Here is a 23,272-nt window from a genome sequence, read left to right as displayed (position 1 = left end):
TCGAATCAATTAAATAAATGAGATGTGAAAACGAGTTTAATAAGATAATTTAAATCGGAAATTATAGACATTTTCTTATGTTAACCATTGGTATTCTCATGAGTTCGCCGAGGAATTTTCACACACTTGTGCCATTATAGGATGGTGTGTGCTCCCTCGTGTAAAAATATCAGTTCACGCAATCTTCCGGATATATTCACGGGCTATAAACAACAGTGGTTTTTCTTTTCCTCGTCAGCTGGTATTATTTCGTTACCTCAGCAAGATGCATTTCTTGCATTTGATGATTCAATCTTCACAATTACTTTGGCTCTGCAGCACAATTCTCTCTCCCGCGAGATATTCATATATGTATATGGAGATATTTTACTGTGCATTTTGCAGTAACACGAAAATAGAGGTTTATCCATTCTTTCATCACGAGAAAACAATATGCACATAAATCATCCCAAAAAACCAAAGTTGCAGGATGAATAGGTTTTTTTTTCACAGCAACAACTTTGCGAGATTGTAAGACAAGAACAAGGAACAATGTTGTGATGTAGCATATAGTGTTTTAGTAGCAATTCACACCAAGACCTATGATAACCTTGATAGCTTCAATATGACGAAGTCTTCCTATATTAGGGAACTTTTAAATAAATTTAATTCCTCAAGAAAAAAGGAAATAGAAAGAGATCTGACTCCTAACTTAACGTATATACGTGCAGAAACGGTATAGAAATCTGAAGAAGATATATTTGAGAGGATATGGTCATCAAGAGAAGAACAATTGAAGAATTGAGAATTTCAAGAGAATGTGAACGATTGGAAACAGTTGACCAACAAAAAGAACCAAAGAGAGCACACTCCGTCAAAAAACAAACACATCGGTTATACTCTACCAAATTTTTCTACCACACTTTTTTGTTTACTCGTGGTTTTAAATATTCAAGTGACCGCAGTACTTGAAATTCTAGATAGAGCTCATTTCTATATAAAGAAGAATACTATTTAAGACGAATGAGAAGTCCTCAACGCAGATGATGGTCAACACTTGACTGGTCCAGTTCAAGAGAATGTACAAACGACTTTTGAAATCCAACCCAAATAAAAATATTATCTCAATCTCCTTAATGTTATTTAACCGCGCATACAACATACCAAAAATGTTTATCTTTTTTTCAAGTTTTATTTTTTGAAAAGATTCTCATCATGAGATTTTGAACAATTCATTAAATTAACTCACTCAACCTAAATATGATTTTTAACTTTACGCTTTTAGAGCTTTTCCTGATTAATGATTTTTGGGGATTGCTTTATTTCTTGTTTAGTTAACCCTTTCTCGCCCGAATGAAAAATTGAAAAAATAAAAGAGTTTTATGCAGCCTGCAAGGAATATAATCAAAGTTTTGTGAAAACTGTAGCCATTGCTCGGAAAAGCGCTGGGAAACATTCGACGTGTTTTCTCGAAAAAGGAGTAGACGCCTAATGTTGATTATTTTCTCAATTCATAGCAATTGTAGAATATTTTAGTTAGTGTCAAATGAAAATTATATTAATGCTTTAATATTGTATTAAAACCGCAGAAATTAAAGATTTTCTAAATTGGAAAAAAATATTATAATTCAGGAATATATAACGTTTATTGTTTGAGTCAGCATATAACCCAATGGGCATGACAGGGTTAATATTTTTTTTATTAAATTAATTGCAATTATTTTAAATTTTAATAGGATTTGTTCAGCTAAGTATACAAACGTTAAATGTTAAAAGAAAAAACATCTTAAGGGTTTCCTAAACCCTTATCTGGTTTCATAACCGTGGTTTCCCAAAACGAATATTTATTTAAAAAAAATTCAAAAAACTGCCCCAATCTACTCTAAATTTTAAAATCGCCAAAAGTGTTTATTTTTAAATAAAATGTTAAAAATTCTCGAAACACAAAGAGGCACCACATGTTTTAGCACTATAAATTCAAATTGATCATGGAAATTCGAGATGCTTTTACAGAAAATTCTTTCTTTCATTCAACCCAAATGCTAAAACAGAATATTTAAAAACCCATAACATTGGGAATATATGTAGAACAGTGCGGTGTGTGGAAGTTCTAAATTCCCGTATATGTTGCGGCATTGGAGGTTCAGCAATACGTAGTGCTCATGTGAGTTATTCAATCTCACAGTTACAAACCACTGAGCACGCGGGAATAAATATATATAAATTCAATGATCCGTAATTGCATCGGAAAGTGCAGATAGCATGACGATGGGTCAAAATATCTCTGATTCTGATTCACTCTAAAAGTCTCCCTGCATTTACCTATGGGATTATGTAATGAAAACTCCCAGCTATATATTGACGAATTAATTCATCTTCATTCCTGGTATACGCTCGACTAATTCGTTCTTCAAACGCGCTAATTTTGAGTTGTATGGTGTTTTTGTTGTTGTGCTGTTAATTCTCCATTCTTCTCATCATTGAGCACTGAAAGGGGAGTGTCAGTATTCTAATAGAGTGAGGAGAGATTGATTGTGTGCAAAGAGGTTTTCGATGATGTCATTGACCAGGTTATACGGAGTATTTTTTTTTTCATCGTCTTATGGTCTACCTTTGGCGGATCATAAAACGAGGCAAAGTCAAACTTGAAAATAATATATTGGGAAGGAGGACGCACAAAAGTGGAGGTAACAATCAAGTCAATAATCTGGGTACTGTCATCTCAAAAAAAAATTCTTCAAACAATCACAAGCTTTGACATGAGGTATTAAATTTTAATGGCTTTTTGCTGTTTCCTATATCGCATCACCTTAACGCACGTCCTCAAAAGCTCGTCTAATTGCAAACTTCACCCCCTCTTCGTAATAATTTTTCTCGTTATCTCCTGAACCAATATTTCCGTGAGATTTTTGTTGTTGTTGTTGTTGCTATTACCCCTCTTTTCGCTTTTTTGTGCTCGTCATCCATTCAAAGGGAGTGCAATTTATGTGCTATATGTAGAGACACCCAGGGATGGGTTTTCAATTACATGTCGCCCATTTCTTATCACTCTCACTCATTCCCAAGCTTTCTGCATATGACGCTGAAATCAATCGCATGGCATCGTTAAATGCATCCAAAGGAAACGAGCACTTTGTTGAGAGGAAGAAGAGGTGTGCATCCACACGGGGAAAAAAAAGGTAAAAATTTTATAATATACGTGACGTCTTGTCAAGCACTCTGGCATAAGTTAAACAAGAAACGTGTGTAACAAACGACCAGGGGGTGCAATAATGCATAACCATCGGAGGCTCTACGTGCCTGTCGTTTTCACTTTTCTTGTTAGCGGCCACAGAAGCTCTCCGTGTGCCTCCAGCACGGAATTGCTGGCTTGGAGTCAAAGAGAAGACGATCTCCAATGCCAGATCTCAATGGTGTAGCAACAAATTTGATCTTTTATGGGGATACATGCCATTCGAGGAGCGATATAGCAATACAATTGCTCTGAAGAGAGAATATATCCAAAACCCTTTTTTCGCTCTTTCTTTCTTTTTTTTCACCTTCATCCTACATCTCATCCCGCGCATTTCCTTTTATTGGCCTCTTTGAGGTGAGGAAGACGAGGAGGAGACACCTCACTTCATGCAGAAGGAATATATAGGAAAGAGGTGCCATTTTATTCCTTTAGAACGTGATGCAAATTGCATACTGCTTCGTGCCAACATGAAAATTCTCCGTGAGACAATTTTATCCATTTCTTTGCAAATCTCTTTGAATTTTTTTCCTAAATCTCAAAATATTCTTCGTGTACTAAAATCTCTGCATATTTGTGATTTATTTTTATGTATATTTTTGGAGAAAAAAAAAGAAATTTATTCCGGAAACAGTTAAGTATTTTCATTGAAATAGAAAATATTTTCAAATTTGAAAGTTCAAAATTCAATTTTTCCTTGAAAATATATTCAAAATTTTTAAAATAAGTAAATATTCTTACCAAAATTTGTTAAATATTGGATTGTATTCAGCGTCAAAGAAATCCTTAAAATTTTTGAAAGTTTAAGTTTAATCCTTATTTCAAGGATTTTTTGATCGCTGAATTTGAACTAGAAATTTTTGAGAAATCTGACTTCAAAATTTATTAGAAAAATCAATTCTCAATTAAAATTCTTAGAAATCTCGCTTAAAAATTTCTAAAACTCTCCTTTAATCTATCAAACCAACTGTAAAAAAATTTTATGCTTTTTTTATGCTCAAAAAATCAACAAAGAAAAATTGCTTTTGCAATACGAAAATCTGGGTAAAATAGACTTGATTTTCAAAGTTGTAACAAAGTCGACTAAAAAATGTCTTTTTAACCTTTCTATTTATTATAGAGGAAGCTAGGGATATACTATGTGTCTGGAAAAATTTAATTTCTTGTCTAAAGAAATTCATATCTAGAGAAAAATAGTAGAAAAAAAAATTCCTTAAAAAAATATTCCATTTATGTTACATTTTGGTTGAAAAAATTCAAATAAATGAATACATAGATAACGCATTTTTCCCCATCGCACCCTATTAAAACCAAAATATTCCATTGTTCACATGATCCACATCTTCAATAGTAAAAGATGGTTAATTTATTAGCTCAATGCTACCTTCTTTTGGATTTCTCCTCCACAATGAGAAATAGAGAAGACCAATTAAAATGCCAAAAATAAAAATGAAAATCAATAGTTTAATATTTTTAAACGATATGTCGGCAATTATGGAATGATTGAACAATTGCCTTTGCGAGTAGATATTTCTTTTTTATTCTCTCAATATGATCACGAAACCATTGCGGTGCAACAAAGAAATTTAATACAATAGAGCCAAATTACAAGTTTCCTTTCAAAAATATATAGCTCGAATCCATTGAAAAAGCTCCATTGGACTCATTATGATGCTCCCCGAAAAATTAATTAGAAAAAGAAGGTAACACGCAATCTTACAACGGCATTGATACTTTTTTCATAATATAAATTTCTGCGGAGATATTGCATGAATAGGGACGAACGAATTCTTTTTAGGAAAAGATAATTAAGTTGCTTTTGTTGCGGAAAATCATTTGCACCCGCGGGTCTTCTTTACTGTTTTAATTGCACTGAGCTATGTACGTACATAATGTATATAATGAAGAGGACGACATACCTTTATTTCGTAGAGGAAGTCCGTTTCGTCGAGCAGGACAATCCTGACGGAAATGACCTTTGATGAGCGACAAAGGCAATCCATGTTACTTTCGTTGGTGTTGGGAGTTTTATCTCTTTACTTCTTCTTCTATGCACTTTTTCACTTTTTTACACACATTTTACAAGAAATGTGGGGAAAACTTTGTGAGAGAAAAAGATTTTTTTCTCTGGATCAATACTGAATTGGGTGAACAATGTTAAAATTTCACTTTTAAATCATTTCAGTGGGTATATTGTCAGCAATGCGAATAGTTTGGGAAGTTTGCAAGTATAAAGAGATCAGAGAATGAGGGAAAAAACTTCAAAAATTGGAGTACTGCAGCATCAGTGGCACCATAGCTTAAAAGACTTTTTCACTTGTTTTTTTTTCAGAGGATATTATTCCTCTTTTTGAATCACATCCAATTTTCTTGCCAAGGACAAAATGTACTTCGCATTCATGTATGCATGACAATGTAGGTGATGCAGGGAATCTCCATTTGCCCCGGCAGCCGCAATCTTCGCATTCTTCTGCAGGGTGAAAAATTGGAGCACGTGGCAGACAGGGAGGGTAAGAAGGGCACGTCACCAGTAATCAATTACCCTTGTCACACTGCATGGAGGTGTACACACACAACACCTGAAGGAGATTACTCCTCCTGTATGTATGCGCCGACTGCCTTGCAGATGGTGGAGTCTTTCGTTATATATATATGCTGCGAATAGGGTTGAGAAGGCTGAAGAGAGGTAGTATTACTACAGTCTGGTAGACATTAATGCTTCAGTGCCCATAAATGTACCAATGCGTCTCAACTGAAGACAAACAGGAGACACGGAGACGCTGTCGTCCTTTTCCCAAGCTTCGTGTTGCTCACAGTGATGATGATGAGGGGGTATGAAATATTTCCTGAAATGACAAGAAAGAGACGACGTAAATACTACAAGAAAAATCTCTCTATAAGATACATATTTTCTTCAATAGCTTGATTTTTTTTCATCAAAAGTAATGGAAGAAGGAAGGGTACAAAAGAAGGAAACATCATTATCTATATGTATCTATCTAAAATGCTTCTCTGTAGTAAAAATCCCAAGCAATACGGATGAGAGGAAAAATTATAAGTTTTTTATATTGTAAAATATTGATCTGTATTTGTGAGATCAAAAGAATGTCGGGGAAATTACGTCTCAATGGCAATTTCAAGACCATTCTCCCCCATCATTCTTTGTTAAATATGAAAAGGAAATTGACATTTTCCCAACAATAGCACCAAAAATCTGACTGATGCCTTCCAATGATATATCAGAGAATCATCAATTGCTGTCGAATTGTTATATTTCCTTTTGAGATGGTGTATTTAAATGTACAAAGCTCAATGCGGAGCAGGTGAATTTGAATGAGAAATCCAAATCTACAATGACGATGATTGATTTAAAAACAATCTGTCTACAATGTATTCAACTGGGCGACTTGGGCAATATATGTCAGAGTTGATTAGAATACAAACTAAAAGATCACCTGAGATCAATACATACAAAGAGAATTAATCAAACATCATTAGTTTTCTCTATGAATGTTTTTTCTTTACAAATAAAAAAATATTTTAATAATTCTTCTATTCTGGCAAATTTTTTTGAGTTGTAAAAGCTGAATAAAATGTCATTTAGAAAAAAAAATTAAAATGCCAAACATAATAGTTTCATTGACAAAAAAAACCTTTTATGATTTTTTCATAGATCAATGGAGGTAAATTAAAGTTTTTGTTGTGCAAATTGCAATTTACACAACATCTTTATTAAACTAATAAGACAAAAGCTTTCTCATTTTTGGTAATTAAGAGAACACCTTATATTGAATTTTCGTAGAATTCCAACGCCAAGATCTGCGAAGATCTTGCCAAGATCTTAAGTTCTTCTTAATCAAATACGTAACAGAAATTCCTGAAATAGGTACCAACTTATTATGCAATTTATGAATGCAGGATTATAGGTAGTTTCTGAACTTTTAAAAAAGCTCAACAGAAGCTAATTAATTAAAGTAAAAATATAATGCTTATTAATCCAATAAATCTACATATCTCACCAACTCGAATCTCAAACTTCTTTCCCCCCTTAAACTATGCAATTCACAGAGTTAGTTGTCTTCAAAAAATGTTTGACAGTGTCACATGGGCGTTCAGTACATGAAAAGTTGTAACTGCAAACTTGGAGAAAATGTTCCCTCAACTATGATGGCAATAAAATGTCGAATAAGTTGCAAATTGTCCCGAATAAATCTGTTGACAGTTGCACATTTATTTGTTTCCTTCACATACTTTTTTCTTGCTGTTTGTCCTCTATCTTGTGCTCCTTGTGCCATTTTGTGCAATGTTTCCAACTCAACGCAACAAACGAGATCAGAAAAATGGTCTTGTTGAATTGGAATATTGCAAAATGATGTTTTATATTATGTAGCACTACTATGTCTCTTTTTTTTCACGCTGCACAACATACATGCGATAAACAGAGACAATTTATACATTTGTGAACTGGATGTTTTTGCCTGGAGGGCAGATTTTTGGCAATATGGTGGGAGGTAGCGTACCCTCATGGGGGTTTTCTCCCAACCAAACTCGAGTTACCCTTCCGATGAAATTCCCAAATTCCACAGGAATGGCTTCACTTGCACGAAAGCACCCAATTTAATCACGGAGTGTGTGTGAATGTGGCGAGTGACTTGGCAATTTGGTGCTTTTCCCATAACATTTTGAGGGGTGAGCTTTTATTACAACATAACTCTTATCGCACCATTCCCAATGGCTTCCCCGTTCCTGATGGCTGGGTAACCGCACTCCCAAGCATTTTTTTCTTCACATATATAGCTGCGAAGTCATCATCATTATCATTTGCACCACACGGTAAAATAATCCACAAAATGAGAACACACACAATATTACAAAAGTATGACTCCGGAGGAATATTTAGAGACGAAAAGAGTGAGGATGGCGATGTAGAAAGAAAAAGGGAAGAAAAAGAGTAAAAATCTCCGTCAAGAACAAGAACTAAGCGAGTAGGTGTTAATTTGTTGGTTTCCCAAAACACTCAACGTATACCAAGTAATACTTAATACTCCCCAATGTGTACACATGGTGTATTATAAAAGATAATATAAAATGAAAACGAAAAGAACGTGGGGATTGAGAAAATAAAGAGTATATGTGGGGAGAAAAAATATATGTACATCACATGTATAAAACACGTGTTTAGTAGATGCTATATGATGATGCCTACGAGCATAGGAAAAAGGCGAAAAAAATCCACGTAAGAAGATTAATGGTCAGCCCATCATATTGAAAGGTTCAAGTTCCATTTGTTCAAATGATGATGACTAAATTCAACATTAAACCAGACACGTCGCATTAAGCTGTGAAAATATTGGGTAATTTATTAAAGTCTCCCCCCGCTGTATGCGAAAAACATGTAATTTACCACAATATTTTCTTCGTGAATATGTTGTCTAATTAAATGAAAAGATGTGCTGATACATGGGTTACATAGCTGCGGGATATCAATTTAATTATTCACTGAAGATCTTTCAATTGTTCCCCCCATATAGTACTCAGCCAGCACAGCAGACTCCATGCAATGTAGGTCAACTACACAATTACATATATCTGCATTGCTGTTCACTTGACACGGAAATGCATACTGCGCTGAATGACTAACATGCGGCTAGGATTGCAAATCTCATTTAACTACAAAATGCCTATGAAAGTGATTTTGAATATTTTCCAAAAAAAATTTATCAAAAGATTTTGAATAATTAGGCTACTTTATCTTTATTAGTTTTGCAGATAGTAATATAGCTAACACGGAGGTTATTTAGGTGTCTAAACACCCTAAAAGTGAGAACAATTCAGGTATTTTTTGTTAGAAGTTAAAAGGATAATTTTTATGCTAAGAATTACATGATGATTAAACGTTAGAAAACAAATGTCTAACAGATCAAACCTTAAAAAAAAAGAACAGTCGAACGTTAGAAAAAGAACATCAAATGCTAGACTAGAAATAGCAAAATCTTGAATGCAAAAATTGCCAATAATTTTATATTATTACGCCTTTACAAGAAAAGTTTTCATTTTTCGAATATTTGATTTTTTATTCATGGTTTTGATCCCTCAAAACATTTAAAAAATAAATTTTACATTGTGGGAAAATCGACTTAAAACTTGTTTCTTATAAAATCTTTATCTTCATCATAACTTCATTTTCTTTTCAATAAAAAAGAAATATTTTTCACAGCCGCAGAAAAATGTCTGCACATGCCTGTGTTGCATTGCGAAGGATGCTGCACAATGCGGCTACCATATGCAACCAAGCAAACCTTCTTTACTTCTTCACATAATGATACCTCAAACAAGCGGCTGCTCTTTCAAGCGATTGTCTGATCACGGATTGATGACAATATGATGCTCCATTCTGCTGGAAAGCATATCGATGCTATATCATCTTTCATTGAGCTTACACAATCTTTGGGGTCAGTCAGCTGAGGAGGTTGCTCCATGAAATTGGGGCCCGTTATACTATATTTTATACAAGAAGAAGTGAACTCGAAAGTGATTGAAGAAGAGCCATTCAACTTTCTCATGAAAGTATAAAACACGATTTGGAAAATTTTTTCTTTCTGAATTATGATGAAAATAATCATAAACATAATTGATGCTATATATAGTATAAAAATGTGTGCACTCTGTGTGAAAGTGAAGCCAACACACAACTAAAGGCTTCTTCTTCTGCAAATAAAAAGCACGCGGATTAGAATGTCTGAGGGGTATTAGCTAAATGAATTGTAAAGTTATTTCACGGAGTAAGATCAAAAAGTCTTCGTGATTTCATTGAGCCATGAAAGGAGAAAAAGAGCAAAAGTGGATTTGATGAGTTCATAAGTGGATAATTTAGTGCAACTCACCCAGAGAATTGGTGGAGTGAGTAAGCAGAGGAAGGGGGGGGGCGCGAAAGAGGTGCAAAAGGTGGGAAAGGTGGAATAAAGAGGAGAAAGACCGATGAATGTGTGCGAGATAAATAACTCAAAAATTCTTGCGACAGATGAAGCATAACGCGATGTCAGTTCCTGATTCCCCGTCAAAGAGCGCCGCGTCATCTGGCACCGATGAGCGCCAAATGAGCACCAGGTATCCACTCACGAGGCACCCCACGGTACTCTGCCTCTCCGCTCGCTCCCGCGGGAACTTCCCTGTAGGAACCGTCAGTGCCAGAGTAGTGTGCCCGAGGGCTCAAGTGGGGCACGTTGAACCCTATGTGTGTGTATGCCTACTCCGGGACTGGACCGGAGGCTGTGCGCAAATTCCCATCAGATGCTTTGATTGACTTAACGGTACTGCTCGAATTGTGTTGGGTTTCCGCTACCCGCGCGCGCACCAGAATCGCGCGCGCTGTTCTATTACTGCCTCACTTTTGTCATTGGCACCGTTCCCGCCATCCCAGAGACCCGCTGCTCTCTCTGCAGATGCAGATGAGGAGCCACAGTGGCACATTCAGTCGCCATCTCCCGCGACATCGACGATTAATTAACTCCCCACACTGAACTCTCTCTCGCAGTAGCTGATGTGCATTCTTCGCGGACCCTGAATGAGGGGACATCGGGAAGAAGGTTTTACAACAAACTCTCTGGCGACAATGCTCGGCAATCACCTCATGTACTTGGCTGGGAAAGAGAGATTGCATCGGATAAAATTCACTCGAATTCCCAACTTTCCGTGGAATTGAAATGGCAAGTCGTGGCGATTACAGTTACTACTCTCTTTCGTTCCTCCTCACCTGGGTCAGGTCGCGAAAGAGGTGCGCGCAATTTCTGCGGGAATGGCCACATTACAGCTGCAGAAGCCACTCATCCCGTAAAAGTCCCGCTCCATTGAAAGTAGAATGGACTGGATTAATTTCCATTTGGCGTGAGATGCGATCTCGCGCGCGGGATGATCAGCGATCCGCCATGGAGATGAGATGCGTGCATATCAGCATAAGTGACTACTACCTCTATAACAGAATCGGGCAATTTGTTTGCGGGAACAGATGCCCATGCCCATCGCACGGGAGATTGTCTCCCATCTGTCAAGTCGCGCCAATTTCTCTCGCCCATGAGATGTCTTCATCCGCACCGCGAAGAATGGTCCACGGCGTTGAGTCACATGGCGATTAAACGAGAGGCGTCCGCATATGAATTCTTTGTTTTAGCGACGCGAGCATTGATCTTGGGCCAGATGTGAGCGCCAAGGTGGCTAAAGGCATGCCTGAATTATGCTCTCTTCTCCGCGTGTACTAATCACTTTTTACCTGCATACCTGAGCGGCGCAAATGGATCAATCCATGGCCGCCGCGTGATCGTCGCCGCGGCTGCACATGGGGCATTTTGCTTTCGTAATGCGCCATGAAAGCGAATTGACGGACGCGATATTTATCGTCAATTACTCACAGATCTCTCCATCTCTCCGCGGTCAGCTACAGCACGAAAGGTCTGCCTCCGCGAGTGCACACAGCCCTCTCGCAACTAATTACTCTTGCAGATCTCTCGTGCCGACTTTGCAAACAAAGATGAACTCTTGAGCTGAATTTGTTCCTTTTTTCTTTCTTCCTTTTGTTAGAATTGTTTTTAGGAAATTTAATTAAATTTCCTTACTTATTTCTTATTAAAATTACGTTTTAGATGCTGCTGTCTTCTTCTTCAATAATTTTGGAAAATATATTTATGCTCATTTTCATAATTTTGCTGGAGTTTTAAACTTGAATCTTATATTCCAATAACAAATAAATCTGAGAATTTAATATTCTTTTTGTTTTTTTTCTCCATTTTGCACAGTGAATGTAAATTTTTTCACCAACATTTCTTTTAGTGCATTAAAATGAGAAATATTCTAATGATGAAGTCATTGGGCAGTACTCAAAATATTCTATATATCGCTGAAATGCGTGATCATTGCACTTTCATCCCCACACATTTTTTTTCTCCGTGCAAAAAAGCTCCGTGAGATGAATATTAAAGCATGGAACATATAACAATGATACGACTGTACTTTTTTTTGCAAAGCCGTGGAGTGATTTGAATATATTCGCAGATGATGACAAAATGGAAATGTTATGCTAAATACATATTGCTTTGCACTTTGGGGTCTCCCGGCATTATTTCATGTGCGAAGGTTTGTAAATTATTCATGATGCGAAGTAACTAAAGTTGGTTTTGTGCGGTTGCATATGGGTTGCGTGGACATGCACTTGTTGAAATTGTTCACAGGGAATTTTGTGAGCATCAGGAAGTCGCAAGGACTCCGTGTATGTAAATCACTGTCCAATCAGTCGCATAAATAACACCTGCGACACAAAATGACGTTGACGGTATTGCTTTCTGACAGTTATTGATGTTGTGCCGAGGGAAATTGCAGGTCAGACATTGAAAAATATATTCCTTCATCAACACCCATATTGTTCAGGAATATTACTCTTTTTTTTGTGTTCTACCTGACTGACACACCACAACACAATATACCACACCTCGGCGGAGAGACTCTCCCTTTAAAGCCTTTTGGGGATCGCATCACACAGCAACATTGCAGCATCGCAGCATCATTGCTTCCCATGGGCACATTCATTCTTTTGTTGCAGTGCAACTCCTCAAGCAATGCCTTTTTCTTTTAAAGGGGCAACGCGCGATGAGGATCATTGGCTTCAATTGGTGTGATGCCTCATCTATAGGAGATGTGATGCGGCCGAGGGAAAAAAAGGGAGAAAATAAAAGCTTCAAACTTTTGCTGGACATTGTTTTATCAACTGCTTGTTTTGTCTGCTGGTCGCTCATGTTTTACTGCGTGACATGTCTTCTTATATGTGTGCTCCGTTGTCTGGTACATAAATTGCAGTGGATCTCCGCTGTGAAGTCTTCCTCTGTCTTCACCATCCACATTATCATGTTCGTGAAACATTGCAAATGGGACGGATGGGGGAGATGGCGGGAGGACGTACACAGGGAGTCCCTTTTTGCACATAAGAACCAAGAAAAGAAAAAAAAAACCAAAGCACATTCACACACGAAGAAACAACTGATATGCAATAAAATTCCACAATGGGAAAATAATGTCCTTCGGAATGGCAAGTAAGTTGATATCTTGGGGAATCCATATGGAAATCGATAGAGTCACCACCTGCCCACATCCCCATGCTGAATTTATCGCATTTATACCCATTGTTGTGTGTTAGCCATATTAAGTGCATGTGGCACACACAATGCTAAATTGGAGGGAAAATTCAAGTATTTTCTCTCTTTATGCACATCTTTCGTGATTCCCAGATTGCACCACTTTCAGCACCCGTCCGCACACACATACACTTCACAATGGATCCCGTGCACTATTCACCTCATTGCACTTTTACTCTACTTTTGATAAATGGACGCTATATGTACTCTCCTCTAAGCTAAAGCAAAATAGCCAAGAGTCTCTGCATACCAATTGAAAAGTTCAGCTTTTTTAAGAATGCAATAAACTGCAACTAAATGTGTATCGAATGGTCTTATTATTATGCTTGAATGCTGCATTAGTAGAACAATTCAAATTGTCTAAATGTATTTTATTCCTTTTTGCAAATTCCCGGAGAAAATCGTGCTCATTTTTTTCATCCTGTTTCTACAATACAAACTTAATAGTGCATCCCCCAATGTTTACATATCCAATCCTTAAAAATAAGATAAGATGGTCCAAAATGCGATCTTGTTTTTTATATAATGATCTTTAAAAAAGAAAAATTTAATATATATATATATATTTTTTTCTTTTTCAAAAACTTAATTTTGGTAATATCTTTATGGAAACTGCGTAACTAGGAAAAGGTTTTCGGGTTTATGAAACCTCTAAAAATTCAAGCATATAGTCAGACAGTTCTGTATACTTTCTAAAGACTTAAAAAAAAAACATTTTTCACGCTAAAATAAAAATTATAAATTGTGAATTTCAAATCTTATTTAAAAGGCAAGCTTTAAAAAAAAGGAACGTCAAAACTTAGAAAGGAAATATTAATCGGAAAATTATCTACTAAGATTTTAATTGGAGAAAAGTCAAACGTCAAACGTTAGAATTAGTCAAAAGTTTGAATTAAATGTCACATTAGAATTCCATAAATTGTCAAAAGCTCTTAAGTTAAAGGCAAGAGCCGTTAATAGAATTTAGTAATCACAAACTTCATAAAATCTGACTCTTACGTCGCTTAAAAATCATTTTAATTATATCCTCTAAAAAAGAATTCCAAAAACACTCCCTTTTAATAGATTCCTGGCTACGTCCCTGCTTTACGGGTTCTGTTCTTTAGATTATGTACCTTCTTACAAAATCCACAAAATGGATTTGATATTTAAACTCTCACACATTCCTCAAGAATGTACGATCAATCAAATGGAATGACGGGAATGACTCACAGATTGTGTTATAATTTGCACCATTGACCCACTTCCTAAGCTTAATCCCTAACACTTCTAATAATAAATAATAATAAAATATTTTTTAATACTCTTTTGAAGAAATTGTGATTTACTGAAAGAATTAGATTACAAAGTATTTATACGAAATCTTTTTATTTTTAAAAATTTAATAATGAAAAACTAATTTTAATAAAAAAAATCCCTATTTCATTAGTATTTTAAACTTATTTTAAAATTATTCATGCTATAAAAGTAAAATTCTTTACGTCTAATTTACTGTGTGAAGAATGAATGATTAGAAAAAAAAGATAAAAAGTAATTTCAATGCAACAGAGTAGGTAATACGTAACCCCTCAGTATACACCAAAAAACCTTATACAACATGAACTTGAGAATTTTACATTGTAAACGCAATCGCTCAGAGAGATTCTGTATAGCACAGACAAATGGATCGGTAAAGTGAGTTATATATTAAATTGCCATGGCGCTGAAAAGAAGAACCCGCAAGACCATTTGATCAATCAAGCGCATTGGGTTCTTGTGGCCTTTGGAATTTTCTTCCCTATTGCTTTTCACAGAATAATTTACCCAACATTGAGGTATTCTCCCCGCCAGCTGAATATAATTTTAACAATCCAAAGAGTTAGATCCTTGGCGGTGATCAGAATCGTGACCAACGATAGTCACCATGTGCCGGGCTTTATTTCCTATTTTCTTATTACAACAAACACAATGTGCTACGTTATGTAGGTATATATTTGTAGGCTCTCTTTTCATCCTAAGCACCGGCAACAATATTTTATGCGCCATCAGCTGCTGCTTTATTACTCTACCGCCCGTACTGGACATGGTTGTAGTCTTTGTGGGCAAATTGGTATATTGTTGCCGGCTTCGGGGTGTTTTTTGGGAGGGGAGTAAAACCGCAATATCAATCAATCGGGTGTATTTCCACGAACAAGGGTATGACACTTAATTATTTGCACCACGGACCTTGGTACGGACACACTGGTGGGTCATTTCTCAAATTTTGCCCCTCTTGACCCCACACAAATTGCTGGAAAAAAGCAGCACCAAAGGCATACCCAATATACATAACACATGTACCTACATATATGTATATATGGCGTGGATTCTGGGATGTAGAAAAAAAACGAGGTTGGTTAACTTGTTAATTTATTTGTGTGACTTTTGGGCGGTAGAGAAGAAACACTGGAGATAATGAAAAAGGACAAAATGTGTAAATGTTGCCAACATAATTGATGGCTCTCTGTTTTAAATACATCCCATCCCAGCTTCTTCTACACATTCCCACACATAGCAGGGGCGTAGCGAGGGGGGGGGTTTTGGGGGTTATAACCCCCCCTCGAGTCGAGCCAAATTAACTCAAGAACAGTTTGATCAAGTATCAGAAAAATCGCTAAAATTTTCGATTTTGGGATCGTTTTTTCTCATTTTCTTTTATCTAAACATTCACAATTTACATTTTACTTAATATCAATAAATGTCTAAAAGAAAAAAAAAACATGAATTTAGAGCTACCAAAATACTATTAATCGCCACAAAAATTTTCATTTTCTATTTCACTGATCAGAAAATTTTTAGAAAATTTTTGCAAAGAGTCACTCAAAATCCATTTGATATTGGATGAAATTCATTAGTCAGTCAGACTTAAGTTTTTTCAAGAAATACTTAGATTATCTTAAGATTTTTTTTAAAAAGTTTTCTTAAGAATGTGTTAAGTTTTCAAAAGATTTCTTACAAATCCTTAAGAAAAAACTGAAGATCGTAAGAAAAGTTTTAAGATTTTTAAGCTTTCTTAAACGAAACTTAAGATTTCTTAAGTAAATCGAACAAAATCCCTTTTTCAATGACATTTTTTGAACGTCTTGAGGCATTGAAATTCGTAAAAATCATCACAAATATGCATTTTCCTCAATTTACTTAAAAATCTTAAGTTTCGCTTAAGAAAACTTAAGATTTCTTAAGAAAAAAATAAGATTCTTTAGATTTTTCTTACCAAATTTTAAGCCAACTTAAAGAATCTTAAGAAAACTTTTAAAAAATTTAACAAAATTGAAGTCTTTCTTAAGGAATCTTAAGACTGTCTGACTAGTGAATTTCACCCAATGAGTAAAATTCTCTACTAAGTCAGTCTTACGATTTCTTAAGATTTTTCAAGTTTTCTTAAAAAAAAAACTTGAGATTTTTAAAGATATTCTTAGGCGAAACTTAAGATTTTTTAATTCAGTTGGAATTGAGCGAAATGCTTGTTTTTCGATGATTTTTACTAATTTAGATGCCTGAAAACACTCCGGAAAAGTCTTCGTAAAATATGAATTTGAACCTAATCATCTGGATTAAAGAAATTCTATAGTTTTGATTGTGAAAATATTTTTTATTTTCCTTAAAAAAAAGTTAAATTTTTCTTAAGAAAACTTGAGAAATTCTTTAAAAAAAAGTTTTTTAAGAAAATTTACAACATTCTTAGAGATTTTAAGACAGTATGACTAATTAATTTCACCCAATGATCGCTTCTGTGAGAACATTTTGTTCTTACAAAAAGTGAAATCAAAAACTAGGTTTGTAACCATTTTGGCTATATGGATTTTGAAGGATTTCAACAGCCGTACAATTAAAAATGAAGAAGAAAAAATTTCTACCCCCCCTCCCCCCCGTCGTACAATTTCAAAAGTAAAAACCCCCCCTAAAATTTGGCTCTGGCTACGCCCCTGACACATAGTGTGCATGAATGAATGAATAATAAAATCACACCTACACCTGAGGAGACAGCGTGTAGCACCTGTTCCGGGACACCACTCGGGCTTGTATTCCCTTTTCCGCCGAAATTTATTACATGCTGAAGACCCCTAAATGAAAATTAATTCCAACACAAACATTTTTGTGTGGCTTCACCACACGACCCAAAAAAGGAAGACTTTCAGTTTTCTCGTGTTCCCCAAGACATTCATCTCTCGCATGAAGATTTCATCTCAATTTCGGATTTTTGTTTTAATACTGACGGCTATTGTAAGTGATCGAATGTGATTGAAAATTATGTCTTTTGAGGCATGTATGCAAAATAATTGTACTAATTGGGTAATTTCTTATTGTACAACTTTCTAGCTGACCCTTTCCTGTCTTAAATAAAGTCTATTTTTTTTTTCTAACACAAAATAAAATATTTAGTAGTTTTAAAAATATTTCCAAAGTCTAAATCGGCTTGTAAATGAAAAATAATGAAAAAAAAGAAATCCTTAGAATATCCATTAAAAGACACTTCCTTTGAAAATTCTGTTGGTTCTTTTAACCCTTTATGAATACACTTCAAAGACTATAGTTCACGAGGTAAATTGTCGCTTCGCTCCAATTTACCTCGCCCCGCTTCGCGGGGATTTGTTGCGCTTCGCGCAAATTTTAGAGAAAAAAATTATGATGGTTTATAAGTAGATTTGGGCCACTTATCAATCCCAAAAGAAAAATTCGCAAAGAGAAGAAATCATTTTCATACAACATTTCAGGCGCCAAATTCAAAAATTCGCAAAAAATGCATGACCTTTATATGGGGGCTACCTGAAGGGGGGCTTTGGGGGGAAAATGAATACGGCCACTCGAAACCGCCTCTGTACCTCTGTACCTGTACTCTGTACCAAATTTCATCGCGATCGGTCAAACGGTGTAGATTTGTATAGCTGTACAGACACGAAGATTACCAACAAACAGACCTTTCTTTATTATATAGAAGATGGAGAGCACCCATCAATTCCAAAAGAAAAAATTTTGCAAAGAGAAGAAATCATTTTCATACAACATTTCGGGCGCCAAATTCAAAAATTCGCGAAAAATGCATGAGAGTTATATGGGGGCTACCTAAAGGGGGGCTTTGGGGGGGAAATGGATACGGCCACTCGAAAGCGCCTGATATAAGGAGCCTCCGTACCAAATTTCATCGCGATCGGTCAAACGGTGTAGATTTGTATAGCTGTACAGACACGAAGATTACCAACAAACAGACCTTTCTTTATTATATAGATCTGACCATCAGGATTGAAGGAACTACCAAGACCTAATTAATATACGCGGGATAATTAATTTAATTGCACTTAATTTTTTATTTTTCAATTTGAAATTCCTCAAGAAATTCTCGAGAACTCTTTATAAAAGAATCTCGAGATTCTTATAAGTTTGCTCATAATACTTTTTTGCACAACATTTTATTGTGTATGAAGAAGTAAAACTTTTCACTTTTTAACAAAGTTCAACGACAATTTCCGGATGAGCCATCACAGAGCACAATGTCCGCAACTTCTTGTGCTGGACGAAGATGTTATATAGCAAAAATACTAATTCTCACTTTGCTTTATGCATGCACCCAACATATGTTGTGTTCAGCAATCACTCTACATAAGCCATTGCAGGCCGCGAGGCACCGTTACATGAGCAAGTTCATTTATTTTTATTAAAAAAAAAATTAATTTTACTTTTTGCCCCGACGGAGGCCAATGTTCCGAGAAGTTCTTAGGAGAGTGATGAGGAGGTTGTATGTGCTTTTTGTCGCTACTTATATTGTTACATGTTACAAGAATCACATAGCAGAAGAAGCTGGTTTGATGCTCAAGTCGCTTCTTTGGTTATCTCATACATGAGATTTTTTTTTGTATAAATACCCACAGAGGAAGCATAATATAGCATGCACAAGAGGATGAGAAAGATTCTACTCTGTATTTTGATGTTGAGCAACCAAGATGAGGGGGGCAGCAAGAGGGAGTGAGAAGGGGAGGGTGGATGAAAAATAAATAAAATGGGATGTCTATGAAATTTAAGAATGTTGTTACACACACTGAGAATGGTAGATATTACCTTCAAGGAATTGTATATTGTTGCACTTTTTGTTACATATTTATTCGATCGTAATGCTGCGATAAATGTTGGCTGCTTTTGCTGTTCCAAGATTAATCTGGATGATTACTGAATTATGTATTTTTTCCCCCTCTAGGCACTATCTTCTACCGATCTTCAACTACAAAATCCACATCACAATGTACATTTTCAATTCGATATGAGGCGCGCAACGATGTTGGGGAAATACATTGAAATTACCAACAACAGCAAAAAAAATCCAAAACTCTTTGCCACAAAATCACTCCTGCAGGGAGCTCTTCACCAAAATGTACCACACCGTATTAATTGTATTTTTTTGTGAAATTGAAAATTTTCACCTTTTCCCCACACTCATCTGCTACCTATATACTTTTTTTTCGTAATGCCTTTTAAGTGCATTAATTGGTGATGCTGTAAAATTCCCTCACACGAATTTTCAATTAGCTATCCAACACTGTATTCCATTTTAATCCATATATAACTAACTTCTTGCGGATAAGTCACATCTGGTGTGTTAACACATTGGCTGAAGATGTTGAAGAGCAGAGAGGGTAGGTTGGATTGAATTCAAAGACATAAGAAGTTCGTATCACTCACAAAGGTAAAAGTTCACTTCGATGCAAGCACAGAAATGCAACATTGGAGTTCTTGGAAAAAAAGGGTAGACCTCAGGGAGCGCGTTACATGCGGAGTACACGGAAAAAACGATCCGAACGGAGCAAGTGTTTGCCGGCAACTGCCAGCCAGTCAGCACTTGTGAACTCTTGGGAGCTTGAATCAAAGTTTTCTCAATTCACGCTCGCGGAACTCGCATTTGTAAGACGCTCCGATGACTGATGCTCCTCTCAACTGCACCGAACCCCAACTGAGACATTCAATCTTTCCACTGAGCTCTTCTGCCTAGAAGAATACTCCGTGTACGAGAACCATTTACTACAAGAACGGAGTTTCAGCTCTCACTTTGGTTGCTCTCTGAAAAAGCATGAGAGAGAGCGCGCCATGGAAAAACGCGGGAACAAACTGAGCGACGGAACTGAGCTACATGCAGACTGTCCGACACTACTGACTACATATAAAGTCCAGGGCATTCATCAAGGAAAGTGAGTAAAAAGAAGGGAAAAAAAGTCATGGAGGCAATTGAGTGTTATGAGCAATTGAGTGTGTCCATGAGTATTTTATCGAGGATATATTTTATGTTGAACTACCACTCCCGACTACCCACTACCACCCACCCATATGAACTCCCCCCCATTCAATCTCATCTAATCATTTTACAAGGCAAGAAAAAAGGGCAGCAAAGGAGCGCGCATACTGATAATACCTACCATATACATAATACGCGATGCCCAGGGAGTGGCCTTCATATCTTTTCATTATGGAGCAACACACACAAAAAGAGACGAATGATGATATAAATCGTTTTACAGTCCGTTTTGAAAGAGATTAAAGTTTCGTGTGTAAGACACATTTTATGGAAAAAAAAGGAGTATAGGTAAGAAAAAAACCTGAAGATGAAAATAAGAAAATCACCACGTTTATAAATCCATTTAGTCGTGGTGTGGGTCATTTCTGAGAATTTCTACCGTAGCAATAAAAGAAATCAATGAGGAATTTCTTATCGCAACTAAATCATAACTCTGCGCGAGATTCATTCTTTAATAGCTAGGTGCGACTCAGTGGCTATATACACCGACTAATTCCTAATTCACCCTCCTTCAATTTCTTAGCCGCTGGGCACCTAAAATCACCGGCACTCATGTGGATTTCACCCAAGATGCATCCAATGCATCATAATCAAAAAATCCGCAATCGACCTATCCCAAAATTTCCCATTCCTCTAACCGCGTCCGCACATGAGAAATTCCCTCATCAGAAAAAAAGTTACAGCACTGAATCATACCCTATCATTTATCTCCGTGGACGCGGTATAAAACTCCACGAGTCTGTCTGGTCCACTTATATTCCGCCGACCTCCAACTTTATTCCTGCTTTTTTGATGCCGGGAGATTTAATAATAAACTTTTTGTTTACTTCACCTCCCTCTCAGAGTCTGAAATTTTTGGGCAAGAGACTCTGAATTCGCAACAAAAAGAAGTATAAAAGCAAAAAGGAAATCAACTTCAATATTGCATTGCAAAATATCTCAACCTCCAGAGGATGTCTCATGAAATTTTTGTTAGATTTCTTTATAAAAATAAAAATATTTCAAGGAACTTTTAATGGAATTTTTTTATTGTTAAATGTACTGGAATCTTGCTAAAGGAGTCTATTCACTGTATGAGGAAATTGGGGAAATTCCTCAATTGAAGAAAGAATCTAAATAGACGTATGATCTAAAAAATAACTTTAAAAAAAAAGCTTCCCAATTTCCATTGGGTTCAGCTGAGATAAACCAACAAAGAAATACCTATTTAAAATGAAAATAATGACGTCACTTCTGTGTTTTTGCCTTTTTTCTTGTCGAAAATCATCGACGAAACATTATCTAAAATATAAAATTAAGAAAATTAGTTTGATAATTTTATTTTATTTTTAATCAAGAAAATATTTTCATTGGTAAAAAAACATCCAAAAAATGCAAAAAGATTTTTTATTTTCTTTTAAATCAATGGTTAGAAAATTCTGAAGTCTTTAGGCATCTTGTAAATATTATTTTCTCTTAAACGAGTGCAGTTCATTCTTAAATTAATTCAAGAAAGCATAAGTATGGATAAACTCCTTTAAGCGATTGAGTTATATTTTTCTGTCCTTATTGAATTTATTTTTCAACAAAATTAATTCAAAAAATGGTTCTAAAAAATGATTTTAAATAGAATTTGCAAATTCTAAGATATCTAGAACTTCAGTAAAAGCCTTTTCCTTCATTACTTTTTTAATAAGAATTAAAGAAATTAAAAAGAGTTCTTCAAGCTTTTCGCAAATTTTTTATGCTTTACAAAAACACAGATTAAAGACATTTTTTGCGAGTAAAATAAGAATAGAAATCGTCAAATTTTCATCTCATTCACATCTTTTAATTCTCCTAAATTCCTCTCTCTTAGAATTAATTAAATTAATCTTAAGAGATTATTGTGAAAAAAAATCAGGTAAATTACCTAAGAACTTTTTATACTTTCTGCCCTTTCACTGTGCCGACATTCTGTGTATTTGTGAATGAAAATTTGTATATTTTCCATCCACTCCACTGTCTCTTTCACTCGACACACGAGAAGGTTTCCGCTGAATTATTCATGAAATGAAATGTGCTCAAAAATGCGAGAAGAGTTTCACTACCTGTTCTTTTCGCCTTTGGTTCTTGTTTATATTCTTACACATTAATACGCAACAGAACTCACCTTGATAGGTATGACTTTTGATGGATTCACTCATAATCGAAAGGAGTTTACCTCCGCAGATATGTATGCCTGGAAGATGTATTAAAATGTGAAAAGTTCTTGGGATGGTTCTCCCGTAACATATCCGGTCAAGTGAAGGCATCGCATTTGAATACGAGACGTCGAATGTTGTGAACTTAATTGAGAAAGAGAAGACATGCCAATGGCACCACAGGAAGTTCTGTGTCAAATGCTTCTCTGGGTGATAACCCTCTGAGCTGTATATAGAGCAGAATTCCAAATACAAGACATTCCACTTGCGGGAATACAACACATAGAATTCCTCTAGTTTATATTAAAGGATACATATGTATGGTACCTATATTATAGGTATACATACATATTGCAAATAGACACAATAATGTATTTAATTTATCGAAACAGGTCAATTATATGGTAATTAACATCCCAGAAGC

General features: G+C 35.7%; 1 protein-coding gene across 5 annotated transcripts in view; it reads right to left on the bottom strand.

The window, feature by feature from the left end:
• Positions 1-20,349, bottom strand: part of LOC129793286 (band 4.1-like protein 4) — a 45,348-nt gene extending 24,999 nt beyond the window's left edge. For 3 of the 5 annotated variants that reach the window (XM_055833140.1, XM_055833159.1, XM_055833132.1), the window contains exons 1-2: positions 19,462-20,343; positions 5,131-6,057 (exon numbers count right to left, since the gene is read on the bottom strand). In XM_055833140.1, the coding sequence (XP_055689115.1) occupies positions 5,131-5,214 (84 nt within the window). In that variant the 5' untranslated portion in view covers positions 5,215-6,057; positions 19,462-20,343. Of the gene's footprint in view, positions 1-5,130; positions 6,058-19,461 lie in introns of all 5 variants that reach the window. The other 2 variants (XM_055833149.1, XM_055833123.1) reach the window with 1 other exon arrangement.
• Between the last annotated feature and the right edge of the window lie 2,923 nt (positions 20,350-23,272).

This window comes from Lutzomyia longipalpis, chromosome 1 (genome assembly GCF_024334085.1).
Source record: "Lutzomyia longipalpis isolate SR_M1_2022 chromosome 1, ASM2433408v1".
NCBI classification, from domain to species: domain Eukaryota; kingdom Metazoa; phylum Arthropoda; class Insecta; order Diptera; family Psychodidae; genus Lutzomyia; species Lutzomyia longipalpis.
This window is presented reverse-complemented; position numbering and strand designations above follow the sequence as displayed.